Source organism: Mirounga leonina, unplaced genomic scaffold (assembly GCF_011800145.1).
Source record: "Mirounga leonina isolate KUSES-001 unplaced genomic scaffold, KU_Mleo_1.0 Mir_129, whole genome shotgun sequence".
Classification (NCBI taxonomy): domain Eukaryota; kingdom Metazoa; phylum Chordata; class Mammalia; order Carnivora; family Phocidae; genus Mirounga; species Mirounga leonina.
The window spans coordinates 4,688,022-4,704,768 of record NW_023270323.1 but is presented as its reverse complement, the minus strand read 5'-3'; the positions used below and the strand labels follow the sequence as shown (position 1 = coordinate 4,704,768).

Genomic DNA, 16,747 nt, shown 5'->3' with positions numbered 1-16,747 from the left:
GCTTTTCATTGCCCAGCCCCTTCCAGGACATACAATCACATTGCGGTGGGATCACACAGGAACGCGAGTACAGATAATCCGTCCAAGTGACAGTTTGGGTTTTGTTTTGTTTTTTTCCCTCGTTTATAGAAACATGATAGTGTGTTCAGATTCATAATGGAAAGAAGTTAGAAAGTTGAATTCACCTTTTAAAATATCTGAAATGAACAGACATTTCTGTTTTTGTATGGGTTGAGTCACTTGGAGGAAAGTTTATGTGATGTTACTGTCTTAACATTCTTTATTAAAAAATTGGAAACACTTCCAGCAGAGTCAGAATAATACTAAATATAATACAATACACCTGAAAAGGTAGAATATAATTTTTTAAAAGTACTTTAGACCATCCATCTATGAAAATATGGGTAAAGCATAGCAAAATTATTTTCCTAAAGTTGTACTATTAGTATTATCAATGATCTAACTCTTGGCTGAGAATTTTAATTAATTATACTGAATTTGTCCACCATCTTGAGTACAAATAGACCCCGAGGTTTTTTTAAAAACATGTATCGGTATATATCCTCCAAGCCAGGAGACGTTTGCATCATAAAAGAATTCTCATCATAGAGTACATACTACTATAACAGCTCTTAGAATAATGAATTTCGGGGCTCCTGGGTGGCTCAGTCGTTAGGCGTCTGCCTTCGGCTCAGGTCATGATCCCAGGGTCCTGGGATCGAGTCCCACATCGGGCTCCCTGCTTGGCAAGAAGCCTGCTTCTCCCTCTCCCACTCCCCCTGCTTGTGTTCCTGCTCTCGCTATCTCTCTCTCTCTGTCAAATAAATAAATAAATAAATAAAATCTTTAAAAAAAAAAAAAAAAGAAGAATGAATTCCTTCTGCATATTTAAACTGTTAGTCAACTTATAAAAAGCTCAGTGTTTATGCAGATGTTCCTGAGAATATTTGTTCATTCAAAAGTTTCCTTCTCCGTAAACTTTTCTCTCCTAACGCTGTGCCAAAGATCCTTATTACAATCTTTATCCACTTACACATAGCACACACTTCAAGATCCCACTTATTTTAAGGCTTGGTTGTCAGACTCAAAGATATTAAAATATTCATAAAATGGGTATAACACGCTAAGCAAAATAAGTTTGACTTTATGTCCCTCTTTCATAAACGTGTATTTGAACGGTCTGCATAAGAAGATTTTGTATTGCCTGAAGAGCGACTGTAAGCAGAGATGGTCACTGCCAGTTTCTCACCGCAGAAGGAAAGAATTTTTCCCCTTTACCCTATAACCCAAATATCACACTGAGCTTAAGGATGAAGCTGACATTTTAAAAGATCACCAAAAGTGTTCTCTTTCCAACTGCAATTATGCCCTCCATCTCAGTGGGAGTCATCGTCGGGGTCTTTTCAGCTCTCCAGCATCTTTTGGCCTGCTTTCATTATCCTGATTATCTATTCATTTGCCGCCCAGCACTCATTTTATGAAAGATCATGTCTGCCATTTTTATAATGAGTGCTTGACTTTTACTGCCAGCATAAACACATAAAATATATAATAATTAAAGTTCACTAGTCACCAAAGTCTTGAGATCCATCATGTTGCTAATTTGATTTTTCAAGCAATTGCTTCTCTGTAAACGAGGCTGATTTTGCCCCCTTAGGCATCACAAGACCTGTGATGGAAGGGGCTGACTCTAACCTCGAAGGATCGATCTGAATGGGCACCATAAACCAGGTTTCAGGTTCATCAGCAAAGAATGACATGTCTATAAAGTCAGATGCTTCTTAGAGCCAACAAAAATCTCATCAATATTTGAACCTAAAAATTGTTTTAAGTGTTGCACATTTTTCAAAATAGTTAAGTGTTATTTAATAAATGCCTATCTTTTATGGGCTACTGTTTAAACTAAGGAAAAATTTCATTGGGATAACGATGGAAGTTTGCATCACATAGATCAAAACTTCACAGTGTGTTGACTTACGTTGAGTAAGGATAAGGTTTCAAAACACCACTTCCTTATTTTGAACATGCTGCCTTGTTTTGATAACATTGGCAAAGCCCCCTGAGTGCCTCATGATAATGAATTCATCTGACGTTTATTCTAATCTCACAGAGATTAATGAACTCATGCGATATTCATGTGGCTCTCTGGAGACATCAGGATGTGTTACACAAAGTGTAATGTTTGTAAATGGATACAATGGAATATGTGTTAGCCAAGGAACTTGAGTAGTCAAATCCTCAGTTAATAAAGCAGCAGGAACTGAAGAGGCAGCGTCCATTTATAGCAGGTTTTTTAGGGAATAATAAAGAACTTGACAGTGTATTCAAGGGAAAAAAAAAAGTGCAGGAGCCAGAAGACCTTGGTTTGAGAGCTGGCTGGATCGATTACCAGCCTTGTGGCCTTGGGAAATTTTCTTCACCCCTTAGCCTCAATCTCCCCAGCTTTAAAATGAGAATTTAATAACATCAGCCTTCTTAAAGCCTTTTACAGGAGTAAGGAGTGGGGGAGGAGCGGTGCCATCAATCAGTCAATCAATCAATATAATTCCTCCCTCACAAGGTTATTTTAAGAAGTAAATCAAATGATATGCAGTGATTTGATAAGTGCTTTGTAAACTCTGTGGCATTACACATGCATTTACTATTGCTATTCCTTTGGGAAATAGATTGTCTGGAGAAAGTGTACAGTTTATTTCCCATACACAGAAAAATGGATGCCTTAGGAAGACATTACTTACTACATAAGGAAATGGACACTGTTTTCTTAATAAGAAAAGCAGATCTGACCAGTTAAAGGTGTTACTGAATTATCTTTTTTAAATTTGAAAGTGAGATATCAGGTTTGAAGCAATACAGGAAACTTCTCATTTTTATGCAGGTCTATGACACACGACAGTCTTTGAACAATAACTAAATGTATAATTAAGTCCAGTTCTGTTGATTCTGCCCTGTAGTGGGAGCGGGGCAGGTCCCTTCACCTCACTAGGCAGGAGCCAAATATGATCTCATCTCCCAGACCCCTTCCAGTACCAACATGCTGTCATTCTCATAAATCGTCCATAGTAATTTTTTTACCAACCCTAACAAACTTCTCATTAGTTTATAGTACTTCTAGTCACACATGATTAAAAACCATTTTTATATCTTTTGATTAAAAGAAACCCCACGGGCGCATCTGAGTGGCTCATTCGGTTAAGTGTCTGACTCTTGATTTTGGCTCAGGTCATGATCTCAGGGTCCTGAGATGGAGCCCTGCATCAGGAACCCTGCCCCTCACCCTCACTCGTGCTCTCTTGCACGCTCTGTTAGCTCTCTCTCTCAAATAAATAAATAAATCTTAAAAAAAAAAAAGTAAAAGAAGCCCACCTTTTCTGCTTCAGTCGATTGTCTTACCTATTCTCAGTGAATTGTAGTCACTGCCTGAAATTTCTCTTAGTATAATGTTTGTTCATAGCCCTCTGATTTCAAGATAAAGCTTCCATCGCCTAGAAAATGACTCAGCAAATACAGACCTCAGAGGACAAATACTACCTGATCTCAAATAATTAGGGCAATCACTCTTTTGGCACATGGGTGATCCCAGTTTCAGGGTGTAGGTACATTCCAGGATAATCAGAAAACCAAGGAAACCCAAAACTCACTTGAACGATTATACTGCCATTGTTAACATATGCCGTGCACCTCAAATTCGTTCCCAGTGTGGTCAAATACAAAATCAACACCTGATCACTGTACTCATTTAAAGGCACACACATTAATAATAGTCATTACTACATTTTTATTATTATATGTTAATACACGGTCAAAAGCACTGAGATAAGAGTCAAAATCTCTGGTTTCAAACAGACTCCAATGCTTTCTAATGATGTACCTTTGGCCAAGTCCTTGAAGCCCTCTGAACTTCAATATCTTTGTCAGCGAAATGGAAACTTGTTGACTTCCTAGAGTTACTGGCGGTGTGGTTCTACCGGAGGCCAGCAACGATAACCAGCAGGCCAAGTGTGGCTCAGACCTGTCTTTGTAACCACGAAAGCACAGTTGACCAGCTGCAACAGAGACCTTCCATTCTGTAAAGTTTAAAATAGTAACTATCAGGCCCTTGACAGAAATGCTCGTTAACCTCCAGCCTAACGAATGGTATTCATAAACTTGTTTGAAATGTTTAGGTAATCTTAGTGGACTGTACTGAAATAATGGGCATCTGGCTCACCTAGATGGAAGAATTAGGTAGAAGTCCAATTTCAACAAAGGAAATAGCTTCTAATAGTCTATCGTGGGTTATTTGGTATTACTGAGGAATTACATGTTATCAATAAATAGTTGTTGTATCTAATGCTAATAACCGATCATTAAGACATTTTGCTTGAGAAAAGAAAAGCCGCCGATGCCTGACTCACAGCAAGTTGATAGAATTTGTTTCTACAACTCTGATGTTGAAGTATCAATATCAGATATGCCAGTCAGAGCGCCACTGCACTTAATTGAATGCTAAAGCTGAACCTTTGATAAGTGCTTTTGCCTCAATCCAAGTTTACCTACATTTCCCAAGCCTGGAATGAAAGAAACGATGAATGAATGAACAACCTACTGAGCTGACATTTTTCTGAAAATCGTCTGCATGCTATTATTAATTCTTTCTCAGTAACCGTGGAGAGGAAATTTTTGTGAGAACCCAGCAAATGAATTTAATAATGTGGGTATTCTGGGCCAAAATAGATCCACTCAGTGTGTCAAAAATACTTTTTTTTTTTCAGTTATTCCCTAATTTCCTTCTCGGTGTTAAGTGATGTTACACCTTAATAAGTAACTGGACTCTATCCTAAGTATCTTTTTAATTTGGGTTACATATAACTCATAAGCATGTAACAGATCAGATCAATGTTTTTGAGATATTAAAATGGTGTTTTTCGTCCCCGCCAATCTCTAGTGTCAAGCTGCCCTAGGACTTCCAGATCGAGGAACTGCCTGGAAGTCTCAGACCATAGAGTTTCTGTCATTACGTAGCTAAAATTCCCTTCCACTATGAGAGACCAAGAAGTTTGAAGGCCTTGGGTGTAAGAGGGATATCCAGGAGAGAAAAGGAAAGCTGTGCCTCTTTCTGGCCAGAGGTTTCCATCAGGGGCAGGGGGTGGGAGACGGGCAGGTGGAGGGGCATTAGCGAGACTGGAATGCACACCCAGGTGGAGGCCATGATACTTCCCTTGCCATTAAGGTCTCTGAGGGGCGTTCTGTGGGCACACCAGGCTCTGTACCAGCAGAGAAGGCCTCTGATGGTGAGAAGCCAGAGCTACACAGTCAGGAAAAAGCAAGGGCTCAATCTTTATTCCCAGGCCTCTCTGGCTCCCACGTGGTGTGAATGCTGAGTTAGAGCACAGAGACCACTTTTGGAACCCTCTGCAGTGAGTGACAAGGTGACATCACAGTAGTACCTGAAGGCTCAGGAATAGTCAGGGGCTGGATGAAGAAAATGGCAGAAGCTGAGAAAGGTGTACAGTGCCCCACGGGCCAGCAGAGAGGAGTCCACAAGCCCTAAGGGAGCTGAGAAAGACATTAGCCAACGTTAGCGGACTTAAAGCCTCTGCCCACTTCAGCAATAGTCACCGATCAATATCTAAGGGCTGAACCCATCACACATAAAAGGAGAGCTGCCAGAGCCATCCAAGGACCAGCAAGAAGCCAGCAGCTCCCTCCCCGCAAGCCTCCCTTTAAGCCCCCCAACTCCAACGTAGCGGGTATAATGTCATCCTTTATAAATTCTGATGCTATCTTGGAAAAAAGCAAGGAAAAGGGGAGGAATCAGAAGGATAGAGTAATTCTTGAGCTAAAGCTAGAGACATGTTAAATTATTAGATCAGATTAAATTTTAAATCATATTGAGCTAATTTTAGTTTTGTTCCCACTTCTCAGCAGGCCCAGTCCTCCTGAGGAAGATCAATTAAGTTATGGAGAAAAGCTACATTTTCTTTGCACACCCAAATTGTAGTATGAATAAATTTGCACTCTATGATTACATTGTTTGGTTTAGAAGAAACCTATTGGTGACAATTTTACTCAGGGTCTAACAAATCTCTGAAACTAAAAGAGAGAGCTCTTCTCTAAATAGTTACATATCAGAGGCTGTGTAGGGTACCAGGGGAATGTGTTGGAAGACAGAACCGAATTCTAGCCCTAACTCGACAATTTACTCTGTTAGTCACTAAAAAAGTCATCTCATCTCTACAACAGTGCTTCCCAACAGATGTATCTTAGATGAGGTACTAGAATATTGCTGAAGTATTGGTCCCTTCAGCTCTCAAAACAGCCAAGGCAGAGCCTGGGGTGGCTGGAGCCCCGTGACTTTCATCTCAGGCTACCCCAGTGCGCTATATAAATTATTTTTTGTGGGTTGAATGTGATCATTTGGGACGATTATCATCCTATATGATTCCATTTCTCCCCCATAGAATGAGCGGAGTGGGGAGTGGAGAGATTTGATGATGTCTTCTGTCATTTCCATTCTAGTAGTTGACACTTCTATGAGTGGGGAGAGAGAATTCCAATCGCAAAAAGAGTCACTGGAGCTCCTGCGTACATGGCCTGAAAACAAAACTTCCTGTACTTATGTTTTTCAACTCTTTGATTACCTCTAGATTTGTTCCCAGAAGAAACAACTGAAAAGTCAGGTGTCCTTTTTCTCAGTTAACCAGTATCATTTTTACAGCTCAGCAGGGATTTACCTACGGGTAAGAAAATTAGAAAAGAATCTATAGACTGCAATAGTACTTAAAGGCAAAATTAAAGTTACCTGTGTGGAATCAGAAATTTGCATTCATCTTTCAGCAACCTGTTTTGTTATAAATAAATTAATTTGAAAATAAATTTCCAGAGCAATGATTAAGAAGGGTAATCAATAATTAGTGCATTTCTCACACACGAATGAGGCTGTTTTATCTTCAAAGTAAGTAAAAAGCTTTTCAGGATGAACACCTCAAACTTGTTGAATATTTTTATTTGAATATAAAAGAAGGATCTTCTGCTTCCCTACTCACTTGCCCTGAAATTTGCTCATTTATATCAATAAAGAATTCAATGCATGCAGAATTGATCTATTAGCCATTTTCAAGCTGAAGCTAGGTTTTACGGACTGCTAAGATTTTTCTGTTCAATGGGATGACAAATGTTTTAATACTTTTGGACAGAAAGAGGAAATGCAATGTTCTTGTCTTTGAATCAATCATTCACTGATTCATCTGGGAATATAACTTTCCATTAAGTAATATGTACCAGAACAGGTCCAAAGAAAGAATGGTTGTCACACATGCTGATAATAATAATTCTAGCTTTTGAGTCGTCATAGCCTACTAAGTGCCAAGTAATGAGCGAGGTGCTTTTGTTTATGGCTTCATGAATTTTCACCCTGACGACTCTCAAAAGTGCTAGGTATTACTCTCATCGCTCTGGAGTAAAAATGGCAGGAATTTTTCTGACAACACTCCAAGGAGAGGTTTCACTCAACCAATTGTTCATCACGGCCTAATGTCCAACTTTCTTTCTAATAGTCTAAGTGTTTACAGCACCAAGAAATTTATACTTGAAACATTTCAAACCCCCCAGTTCACTGTAATGGCAGGAATACATTGCTCTCTGTGAGTAAAGACTGCCATCTTGTGGAAATTGAAAATACAGCAAAAACAATCATTCCATGGAACTAAAAATCTGCGCACATTAAGAACTGTGCAACTAGATTCTTGCAATGTTATACACACACACACACACACACACATCAATGCTGCTCATAATTAAATACAAAACTTTCCTTTAGGTATGATTCAAGTTTCATTTAAAGATGCCAGTGTTTTTGAACGTTTGAAAAAATATATATATATATATCCTCATTTATTATATAAGGGCTCATCCAATTTGCCTTTAAGGCAGTGCATTAGATTTTGCTAAGCTTTTTTTAGCTAATACTTAAATAAGTTTTTGTTAAATATAAAAAGGAGCGTGTAGTGACACTTTTCTAATGGAATTTCCAGGAGCATTAGATTCTGCAGCAAAAATTTATGGCAGAACTCTGAGCTTAGGAAATATTTTCATACCCTTCCAACACTTCTATTCCACCCACGCTGTATTCCTAGAATCTGTTGTGGGCTACTCACAGCTTGACTGGGGGGATCTTACGATCTAGCTGTTCTGTCTGTCCCCAAAAATGGGGTGTCCATGCAATGCCTCAGTTATCTGTGCTTCCTGGATCGACTATACATAAAGGCATCTTTGTGGTGTGAAGGCAAATGGAGAAGTCTGCTCACTTTTTCCCCATAGTAACTCCTACCCCCCAGCTTGCTGAACCTGAAAGTTCTACAATTAAACAAATTCTTTGGATTTAAGGCCTTTTACTCAGATTAGCGTCAAAATGGGTGTTATAAAGTATGTGTGTATACGTCAATGATCATTTTTAAAACCAAATCATTTGGGCGCCTGGGTGGCTCAGTTGGTTAAGCGACTGCCTTCGGCTCAGGTCATGATCCTGGAGTCCCGGGATCGAGTCCCACATCGGGCTCCCTGCTCGGCAGGGAGTCTGCTTCTCCCTCTGACTCTCCCCCCTCTCATGCTCTCTCTATCTCATTGTCTCTCTCAAATAAATAAATTAAAAAAAAAATCTTTAAAAAAAAAAAAATCATTTTTCAGGTGTAGAAAGGATAAGGACACTCTGCGATACCAGATACCACTGAGGAGAAAGAGTAGGCAATCATTGGTTCCTGAATGAACATGGGAATGAATGAAAGAATAAACTAACATGAACTGAGGGCATTAAAAAGAAACAGTATCACAATGCTGCTTAGGCCATTTTGGCTGAATGTGCAGTTGTGGTTTAACATAAATTTCTTCCCCCCAAAAATACCTGGCATGATACGCCTCTTTAAATATTTATTGGATGGATAGATGAATAGGAAGAAATGAAATAAGTTAGAAAATCTCATCAGTGATAAGAAAAAGTAGAATCTGAGGGCAGCGTCCATTTACCAAAAACCGTGTTGAGCATATTCAGTCAATAACTACTTGACCGCTCTGTGTTAGACAGTGTGGAAGATGATGAGGACACATTCCAGAAAGGGGGACAGACATCAATCAAGGAGCCACAAGTTATTTTTTTAAAGATTTTATTTACTTATCTGACAGAGAGAGACACAGAGAGAGAAAGAACACAGGCAGGGGGAGTGGGAGAGGGAGAAGCAGGCCACCCGCGGAGCAGGGAGCCCGATGCGGGACTCGATCCCAGGACCCTGGGACCATGACCTGAGCCGAAGGCAGACGCTTAATCGACTGAGCCACCTGGGCACCCCAAGAATATTATTTTTTTAGAGATGACTAAATTTTCCCTTCGAGGTATTCAAAGGTGTTCTGATTACCCAGTGCCTTTAGGTAGGCAAATAGCTAATGGGTTTGCCAACATGATTTGCATATATTTGCAGATAGGCCAAGCAAGCGACTTTGATGCTGTGATTGAAGATTACAGATGTGTGTAATACCTAACACAGTGCTGCTGATTTCCACGAGTAGTTGTTCCTTTGGATGGAGGCACTATTTCTCAATGTATGTGTGCATGTATGTATGTATGTATGTATGTATTTAGTGAGCTCTATGCCCAGTGTGGGGCTCGAACTCACGACCCTGAGATCAAGAATCGCATGCTCTACTGACTGAGCCAGCCAGGCGCCCCATGGAGGCATTATTTCTCACGTGTATTCCTCAAAACTCTAGCTCCACAAATTATTACTATGTATTTAAAAAAATGAGAAAAAAAGAAGGAAAGTTAAATACCTTTGGGAAATGCCAAATTAAAATCATACAAGTTTTCTTTTCTACAGGTCTTCTTAGAGCCTTTAATACACTGACTTCTTTGTAAATTTCCAAGAGGGTGTTTCTCAAAGTTAATGACCACGGGACCCTTTTCTTGCAGAAGCTCCTCTAGGTACTAGTGTCCCATGGAACACACTTTTAGAAATTCTGGAAATACAAGTATCTTTGTCTGAGAAGAGGCAGGAATAAGGGTGAAATGTAATCCATCGATATTCATAATCACCTTGGTAAATTCAATTAATCAAATTAATTGCACTTCTTGAGCAGCACTCTGAAGCAACAAGCTTTAGACAGATCAAAATCGTAAGAAAAGAGAAGTCCAAGTTATAAGGGAAGCTCCAGTTCAATGTCCATCCTCGGGTGTCAGCCGGGGGGACTAAGTCTCCCCCCACAGCCCTTAGGGCTGTTCTTACTCCTGTTTGACTCAGGTTGAATGTTGACCTCACCCCTAGCCATTATCTTTAAGCTCAATCTTATCAACACAGGGATGACATGAAATAGATAAAAAGGTAATGCTCCACCCAAAGAGTATTTACTCCTTCCAGATGACATCATTCTTCTCTCTAAAGTTTTAAGCAGTCTCTCTCCAAGTAACCCAAGACCTAGGGCAAGAGGGGAAAGATAGCTCCACATATCCTAAGGCTGACTATGTGCAAATTATAAGTGAAGCTAAAAACTCTTAGATAAAATATGTTCTATCTTGTTACCTTGACAAATAGACCTTCATGCCCATAGGAGGTCAGGTCTGAGTTTCTAATTTGTGATAGTTTGGAGTATTGCCACTGACCTGGTGGCCCAGGAACACGGTCCGTGGGCCCTTCTCTTCCACCTCCAGCTCTGTCCTGCACAGTGAAGGATCGCCCACACAAAGGTGTACACCCCTGAGGTCATACATCTGAGCTCAGTCCACACTCTCTAAACACCAGTCCAGACACCTGCGATGCCCTTGCAGCTGTGAGGTCTGCCCTCGGAGGAAATGTGGGGACAAGTTTTCCCTGGTCCTGGAGGAGTTTTCTGAACTGTTGGGGTGGGAAATCCTAGGGATCCCTGAGGATGGTGCACACTCTGGACAAGCTCACGGCCTTGGCCCTGACCATTCTCACCCTGCGAGAGGGGGCACACCTGGGGGAGGGCCAGAGGTAGGCAGGTCTCAGGTAAAGCCTAAAGAGTATTTGGAAATGAGAATAAAACCTCTGCGAAAAATCACACTTTAAAAAAGCTGCAGCTTTGCAACTAGCCCCAGACTCGGAGTTAAAAAAAAAAAAAAAAAAAGACAAAGAAAGGTAGTTCTTATTTGAATTTAACTACTTCTAAAAGCCTCTGGTCAACTTTTCTTCTTGTTCTCCAAGGTAAGATTATTTTCCCTTTTGGCATTAAAAGGGAAACTACATCAGTTGTGTGAAAAACCAAAAATGATGTATTTTATCAACTTCAAACTTACCCCGGGGCTTTCTCCCACACTGTGTTAAATAATAGAAGACTTTTTAATTGAATTTCTTTATGTGTAGCATATGCTGGGCGACATTATGCCAGCATCTTGCTCTAAGCAGCAAAACGTCCTTCATAAAAGCATTAAGATCCAGAGCGTCATTCCGCATGGAGGGAGGGAACACAGAACTGCAACAGCTTTAAACCACATAAAAACAGTGCCTCTGAAGTGTAATTGTAAAAACACATGGAAACAAAGTGGGGGGGGGGGATGAGACTTAGAATTAGAGAACAAAATCAAAAAAGAAGAAGAAGAAGAAGAGGCAGGAAGGGAGGAGCAAGAGAGGGTACAGAAGGAGGAGAGGAAACCCTGTGGCACAACTCTGTCCATAATATCAAAGCAATAACGTTTTCAGCATCCTGGCGTTCCATCTGCAGGCTAATCTATATGTTCATTTCCCCTTAACAGCCACCATCCTTTAGCGGTGGGATTATAAATGGATGTGTTGTGGACCGAAGCAGTAACGATGTCTGCACTGACACATGGCTGTGTTCTTTACCCCAAGGATCCTGGAGCTTCAGCAGAATGGTGACATGGACATCCTGAAGCACAAATGGTGGCCAAAGAATGGCCAGTGTGACCTGTACTCCTCAGTGGACACAAAGCAGAAAGGAGGTGCCCTGGATATAAAGAGCTTTGCAGGAGTCTTTTGTATCCTGGCGGCTGGAATTGTCCTCTCCTGCTTTATAGCCATGCTGGAGACGTGGTGGAACAAGAGGAAAGGCTCCCGGGTCCCATCGAAAGAGGTACTTGATTGAGAGCTTCTGGCGCTCAGTTGAGCCAATAAGCGGGCGGTCTTTCCCGGGAGGGTAATCAGCAGGAAGAGGATAATGGGCTGGGGGTGGTCCTTGTTTCTTCTTTCTTGGAATATTGAAAATGAATTATGGATGAAATATAAAAATCGATAATGCCAATACCAATGACCATTTTAAGACATCCCAGATACGTGAAGCAGAGATTTGCAGTGCTTGCAAAGACTGATCATCTCATGTGCCATCAAGGGCTTTAAGATTCTGCCAGATCTCAAGGTAGACTTTCATTCAGTGATTTGCTTAAAGGCTGTGATTCCCTTGACCAGTTCACAGAGATGCTTGTCATCTTATTTCAATAAGTTGTTTAACTTATAGGTAAATTATTGGTATCTCTAAGACTCAGCCGAAGAAATACAGTGCTGTAGGAACATAATCAGAATTTGTCTCTTCACTATCAGCGGCTTCTTCCCTCTATCGGTATGCGGACCTATAGAAGGGATCATATGTTTTTAGCTCTTTGATGGCTCTAAGCTTAATGAATCCAAAGTGTGGAATCATCTAGAGTTAAATTTTTAATAAAATAAAATTAAATTTTTTTCAGAGATCTGAAAGAATAATTGCAGAGTTACACATAGTATCTCTTTGAAAGTGGCATGTGCCTTGTTTTCATCAAAAATTATGGAATTTACAAATCAGCAGAGAAAATGTGAAGTTAAAATAAATTACTTGATTAATTTATCATATTTCTACTGGACCAAAGGTGAAAATTTTTTAAATAATGAAATCATATTCATTCACTAAATCTTCACAAAATGAAATGGAAAATGACCCGAATTTGCTACATGATTTGATCTGCTGGATAGTTTCAAAGGACAGTTTTAAACTTTCTGTAACTAGACTTTGGCTAACTGATGGTTAGAGCAAATCCTGAGAAGATCTGCTTTAATGCACAAATAAAAATGACTTCTCAGCATTCATATGAATTTTTACATATTAATATATTCTTTCAAACAGATCTTTTTCTAAAGTAATCTGAGAATTCCTTTCTACCGCCTTGTATGCAAAATTGATCAGCAGCATTTATAAGGAAAAGCTTGGCTTACCAAAGATAAAACTTAGCTTCCTACCTATCTGAATGATCATACATTCTAAATTAGTAGAGTATGAACTAAAAATTAAGCAGGGTTCACTGTAGTATTTTCTTTATGGAATAAGCTTCTGGTTTTTCTATTGACATTGATTCAGTGCAAAAGACCACATTAATGCAACATTATAGCTGAGATTTCATGTTCTCAAAAATCTGGAAATTAAGGACTCCCAAGCTCCTTATATTTTGAATTACTATATATGATATTAAATTTTTGCATTATTATATCTGTTGATGGATGACTACATTATAGTTGCTGTGGGAACCATAAAATTACATCTCTCAACCCTGTAAAGTCTCAGTGATAATATTGTATTAATGGATATTTTTTATTGGATTTTGAAATGAAAAAGGAGAAGGAAAAACAGTGATGCACATCAAAATATTTTTCACTGAGGAGCACTACAATAGCACAATGAAAAAAATACATACTCCATTCTAACTCATGACAGCTAATCCAAATCTATGAACAAATATTTTCTCTTCTTATGATTAATAGGTATTTTTAAATCCTCATGAATTTAATTTATTGAACTTGGCTATAAATATGACTGATAGGAGATAATTTTTTTTTCTTGCCAGTTTTATTTTTCAAACGTTGGGCTTTCATGCTCACTTTAAGTGAAAATCCTGAAAGATTTATGAATTGGTTTCAGCACCAGAAATCTGAGATTTTCCTTCCTTTTCCTTTATTAAGTACCTTCTTACTAAGACTCCATTAGCATAGCTCACAGCATCTTTGATTTAGAGGCCATTTAGCATAAACCTGGCCCTAGACCAAAGTTGTCCTTCACAGGTCATGACTTGAAGGGGTCTCTAAAGGTCTTGCTGACCTCACAATATTGCCTCATTCAGGTTCTAAATAGCTTGAGTGTATGACATCCCTCAATTAGAAATGGATTCTTTTGTGTTGAATGTTGCTCTTTCTGAATAATCTCACATCTCTCTGGCCTGAAGAGAAATAACACTTTAACAGTCACTAACACTTTAGTGTGAACTAGCATATCGTATCACTTATCTCCAAGAATGGAAAGTTAAGGTTAGGAGGGAATAGGAGAAAAGAACAGAAATCCAACTTGGAAGGAGACACTCTGAAAAAGGAGAAAGCACGTGGAAAGAAGAGGTGTGGAGGGGGACTGAGTAGTTAAAACCGTATTTTTTATTTGTACAGATTTGCCTGGGTCTGTCTCTGATCTCATAGAAGGCAATCACCCACCCATCTACTGCTCCCCTACTTTTATAGTTGCATGTGACATATATAGAACTTTTAGTGCAAGAAAATTATTTATTATAGATAACCTTATCTCAGAGTCATATTTGTACCCCCAGAACCTAGAGCAATGCCTGGCTCATATTAGGTGCTCAATAGGTATTTGTTAAATGAATAAACCCCAAAGTTCAGTTAATCACATATCATGTTTGCTGAACTACTTTTTTTTTTTTTTTTTTTAACCATGGAAGCTAGTACTGATGAGAACCTTATCTTCTTTTTCTTCATCTCCAGGATGACAAGGAAATTGACCTGGAGCACCTCCATAGACGTGTAAATAGCTTGTGCACAGATGACGACAGCCCCCATAAACAGTTTTCCACCTCGTCAATTGACTTGACCCCTCTGGACATTGACACTTTGCCAACACGACAAGCCCTGGAGCAAATCAGTGATTTCAGGAACACTCATATCACCACAACAACCTTTATCCCAGAGCAGATCCAGACTCTTAGCCGCACACTGTCAGCTAAAGCTGCCTCTGGTTTCGCTTTTGGCAACGTGCCTGAGCACCGAACTGGCCCATTTAGGCACAGGGCACCTAATGGGGGCTTTTTCAGGAGTCCTATAAAAACAATGTCATCTATTCCTTATCAACCAACTCCTACCCTGGGGCTCAATCTGGGTAATGATCCAGACCGAGGCACCTCCATATGAGCATCCAACAAAATCTCTTCACTGTTTCTTTTGTAGGACTCCCTCTGCAAGGAGCAACTATAAAATTGTGGGACTAACATGGATGTAACACTTAAAAAAAAAAAATCAGGATTATTAGTAACAATTATAGTTCTTTCTCTCCACTTTCTCCCTCTTCTCTCTCTTCTATTTCTTTCTCTTTTTCCCTCTCTTTCTGTACATTTCCCTCCACTTTTTTTCATTACTCAACTCGTTCCCCCAGAATATAGTATACTAGGATCCTATTAGTCCGCTTTTCATATACTGTACTTCAAGTATAGGAAATGTGCACTGAGTATACTAAAAGTATATGCAGGATTAATTTTACATAAAGGCCTCTTACGTAACATTTCTCTATTTTTAAAAATATAATTGCAATAACTTCAGTCTTTTTACATTCTTCTGCTGCATCCATACAACGCTCCACTGTTGTTGAGTGTCCTTTAACTGTGGACCAAAGGCAACCCCTGCAGTGTTTATAAAATAATTTAAAGACCATTCAGGCCACATAATATGAGAATGCAATTTTGTAGGATTACAAAAAAGCCATTAATATGCCAGTCAAGACTACAGTTAAAACTACTCTCGCACTGCAACAGTGCATATGACCTTTATGTGATTGTACAGTATTAAAAGTTTTTTCTTATGTACAGTAAACTTTATCATATGGCAGAAGCCTCTATTGTGTTAAATAAATTAGTATCTCATCTATATATACATATATATGCACCTATATAATGTGTATATATATTAAAGGGCGGCCATTGCTATTGCAATTCATTTAATAAAGCTTTAGTTTAAAAAAAAAAAAAGCATTGTATACAGGAACTATGTATAGTGCAGGGGGTCTTTTCAGTTAGAAAAGGCAGGTTGCTTTAATGTTCTTCTGACTCGTATTGTTTGCCAACAGAGAATATTTTATACTTTTGTTATTAAAACATCCAGGGCGATTTAGTATTTGTTCCTAGATGTAACTCCTTTGAGTAGGTTTTGCATTTGTTACTCAGCAGTGTATAAAGCTAACCTTGATAATTTTACTTTTAATGAATTATCTAAATGGGAAATGCTATTAGCCGGACCACGTCCACAGCAGCACATAGAGCTCTAGAAGAGTCGAAACGTAGATCATTGAAGGTTAATAAATTCTCTTCCAAAGCAGAAAGCCAATCGATACAGCTGTAGTTGGGGAGAGGTGGGAGCCCCTACGAAATATTGATGTGGCCTTAATTACCGTCCTACATTATCCTAAAGAAGAAAATATACTGACCGTACTGGGCTCTCGACTTAACCCCCCCCCCCGCCTTTTTATTCAGTTCTATTTGGAGGAGTTCTGTATTTTTTACATTAGTGCCAAGTGTCTAGGAGGATGACAGCAGAAACAGTGCCTCTTTGTGCACGATGCTTTTAAAGTAGCATTCTTACCTGTTAGAAATAGAGAATGAACTTTGTTTGTAATCCTTAAATCAAAACGTGGTAAGTAGGAAGCGAGAACTTATCCTGTGTTTTTACGCAGCCATACACTTATTTTAATCTAATTCATTCCGTAGCTAGGATTGATATAGGCATCAACCTAT

General features: G+C 39.2%; 1 protein-coding gene across 1 annotated transcript in view; it reads left to right on the top strand.

Annotated features, from left to right (window-relative positions):
• Nucleotides 1–15,915, top strand: part of GRID2 (glutamate ionotropic receptor delta type subunit 2) — a 1,404,204-nt gene extending 1,388,289 nt beyond the window's left edge. The window contains exons 15-16 of the mRNA XM_035004503.1: nt 11,835–12,075; nt 14,733–15,915. Coding sequence (XP_034860394.1) covers nt 11,835–12,075; nt 14,733–15,155 — 664 coding nt within the window. The 3' untranslated portion in view covers nt 15,156–15,915. The remainder of the gene's footprint in view (nt 1–11,834; nt 12,076–14,732) is intronic.
• Nucleotides 15,916–16,747: the final 832 nt, after the last annotated feature.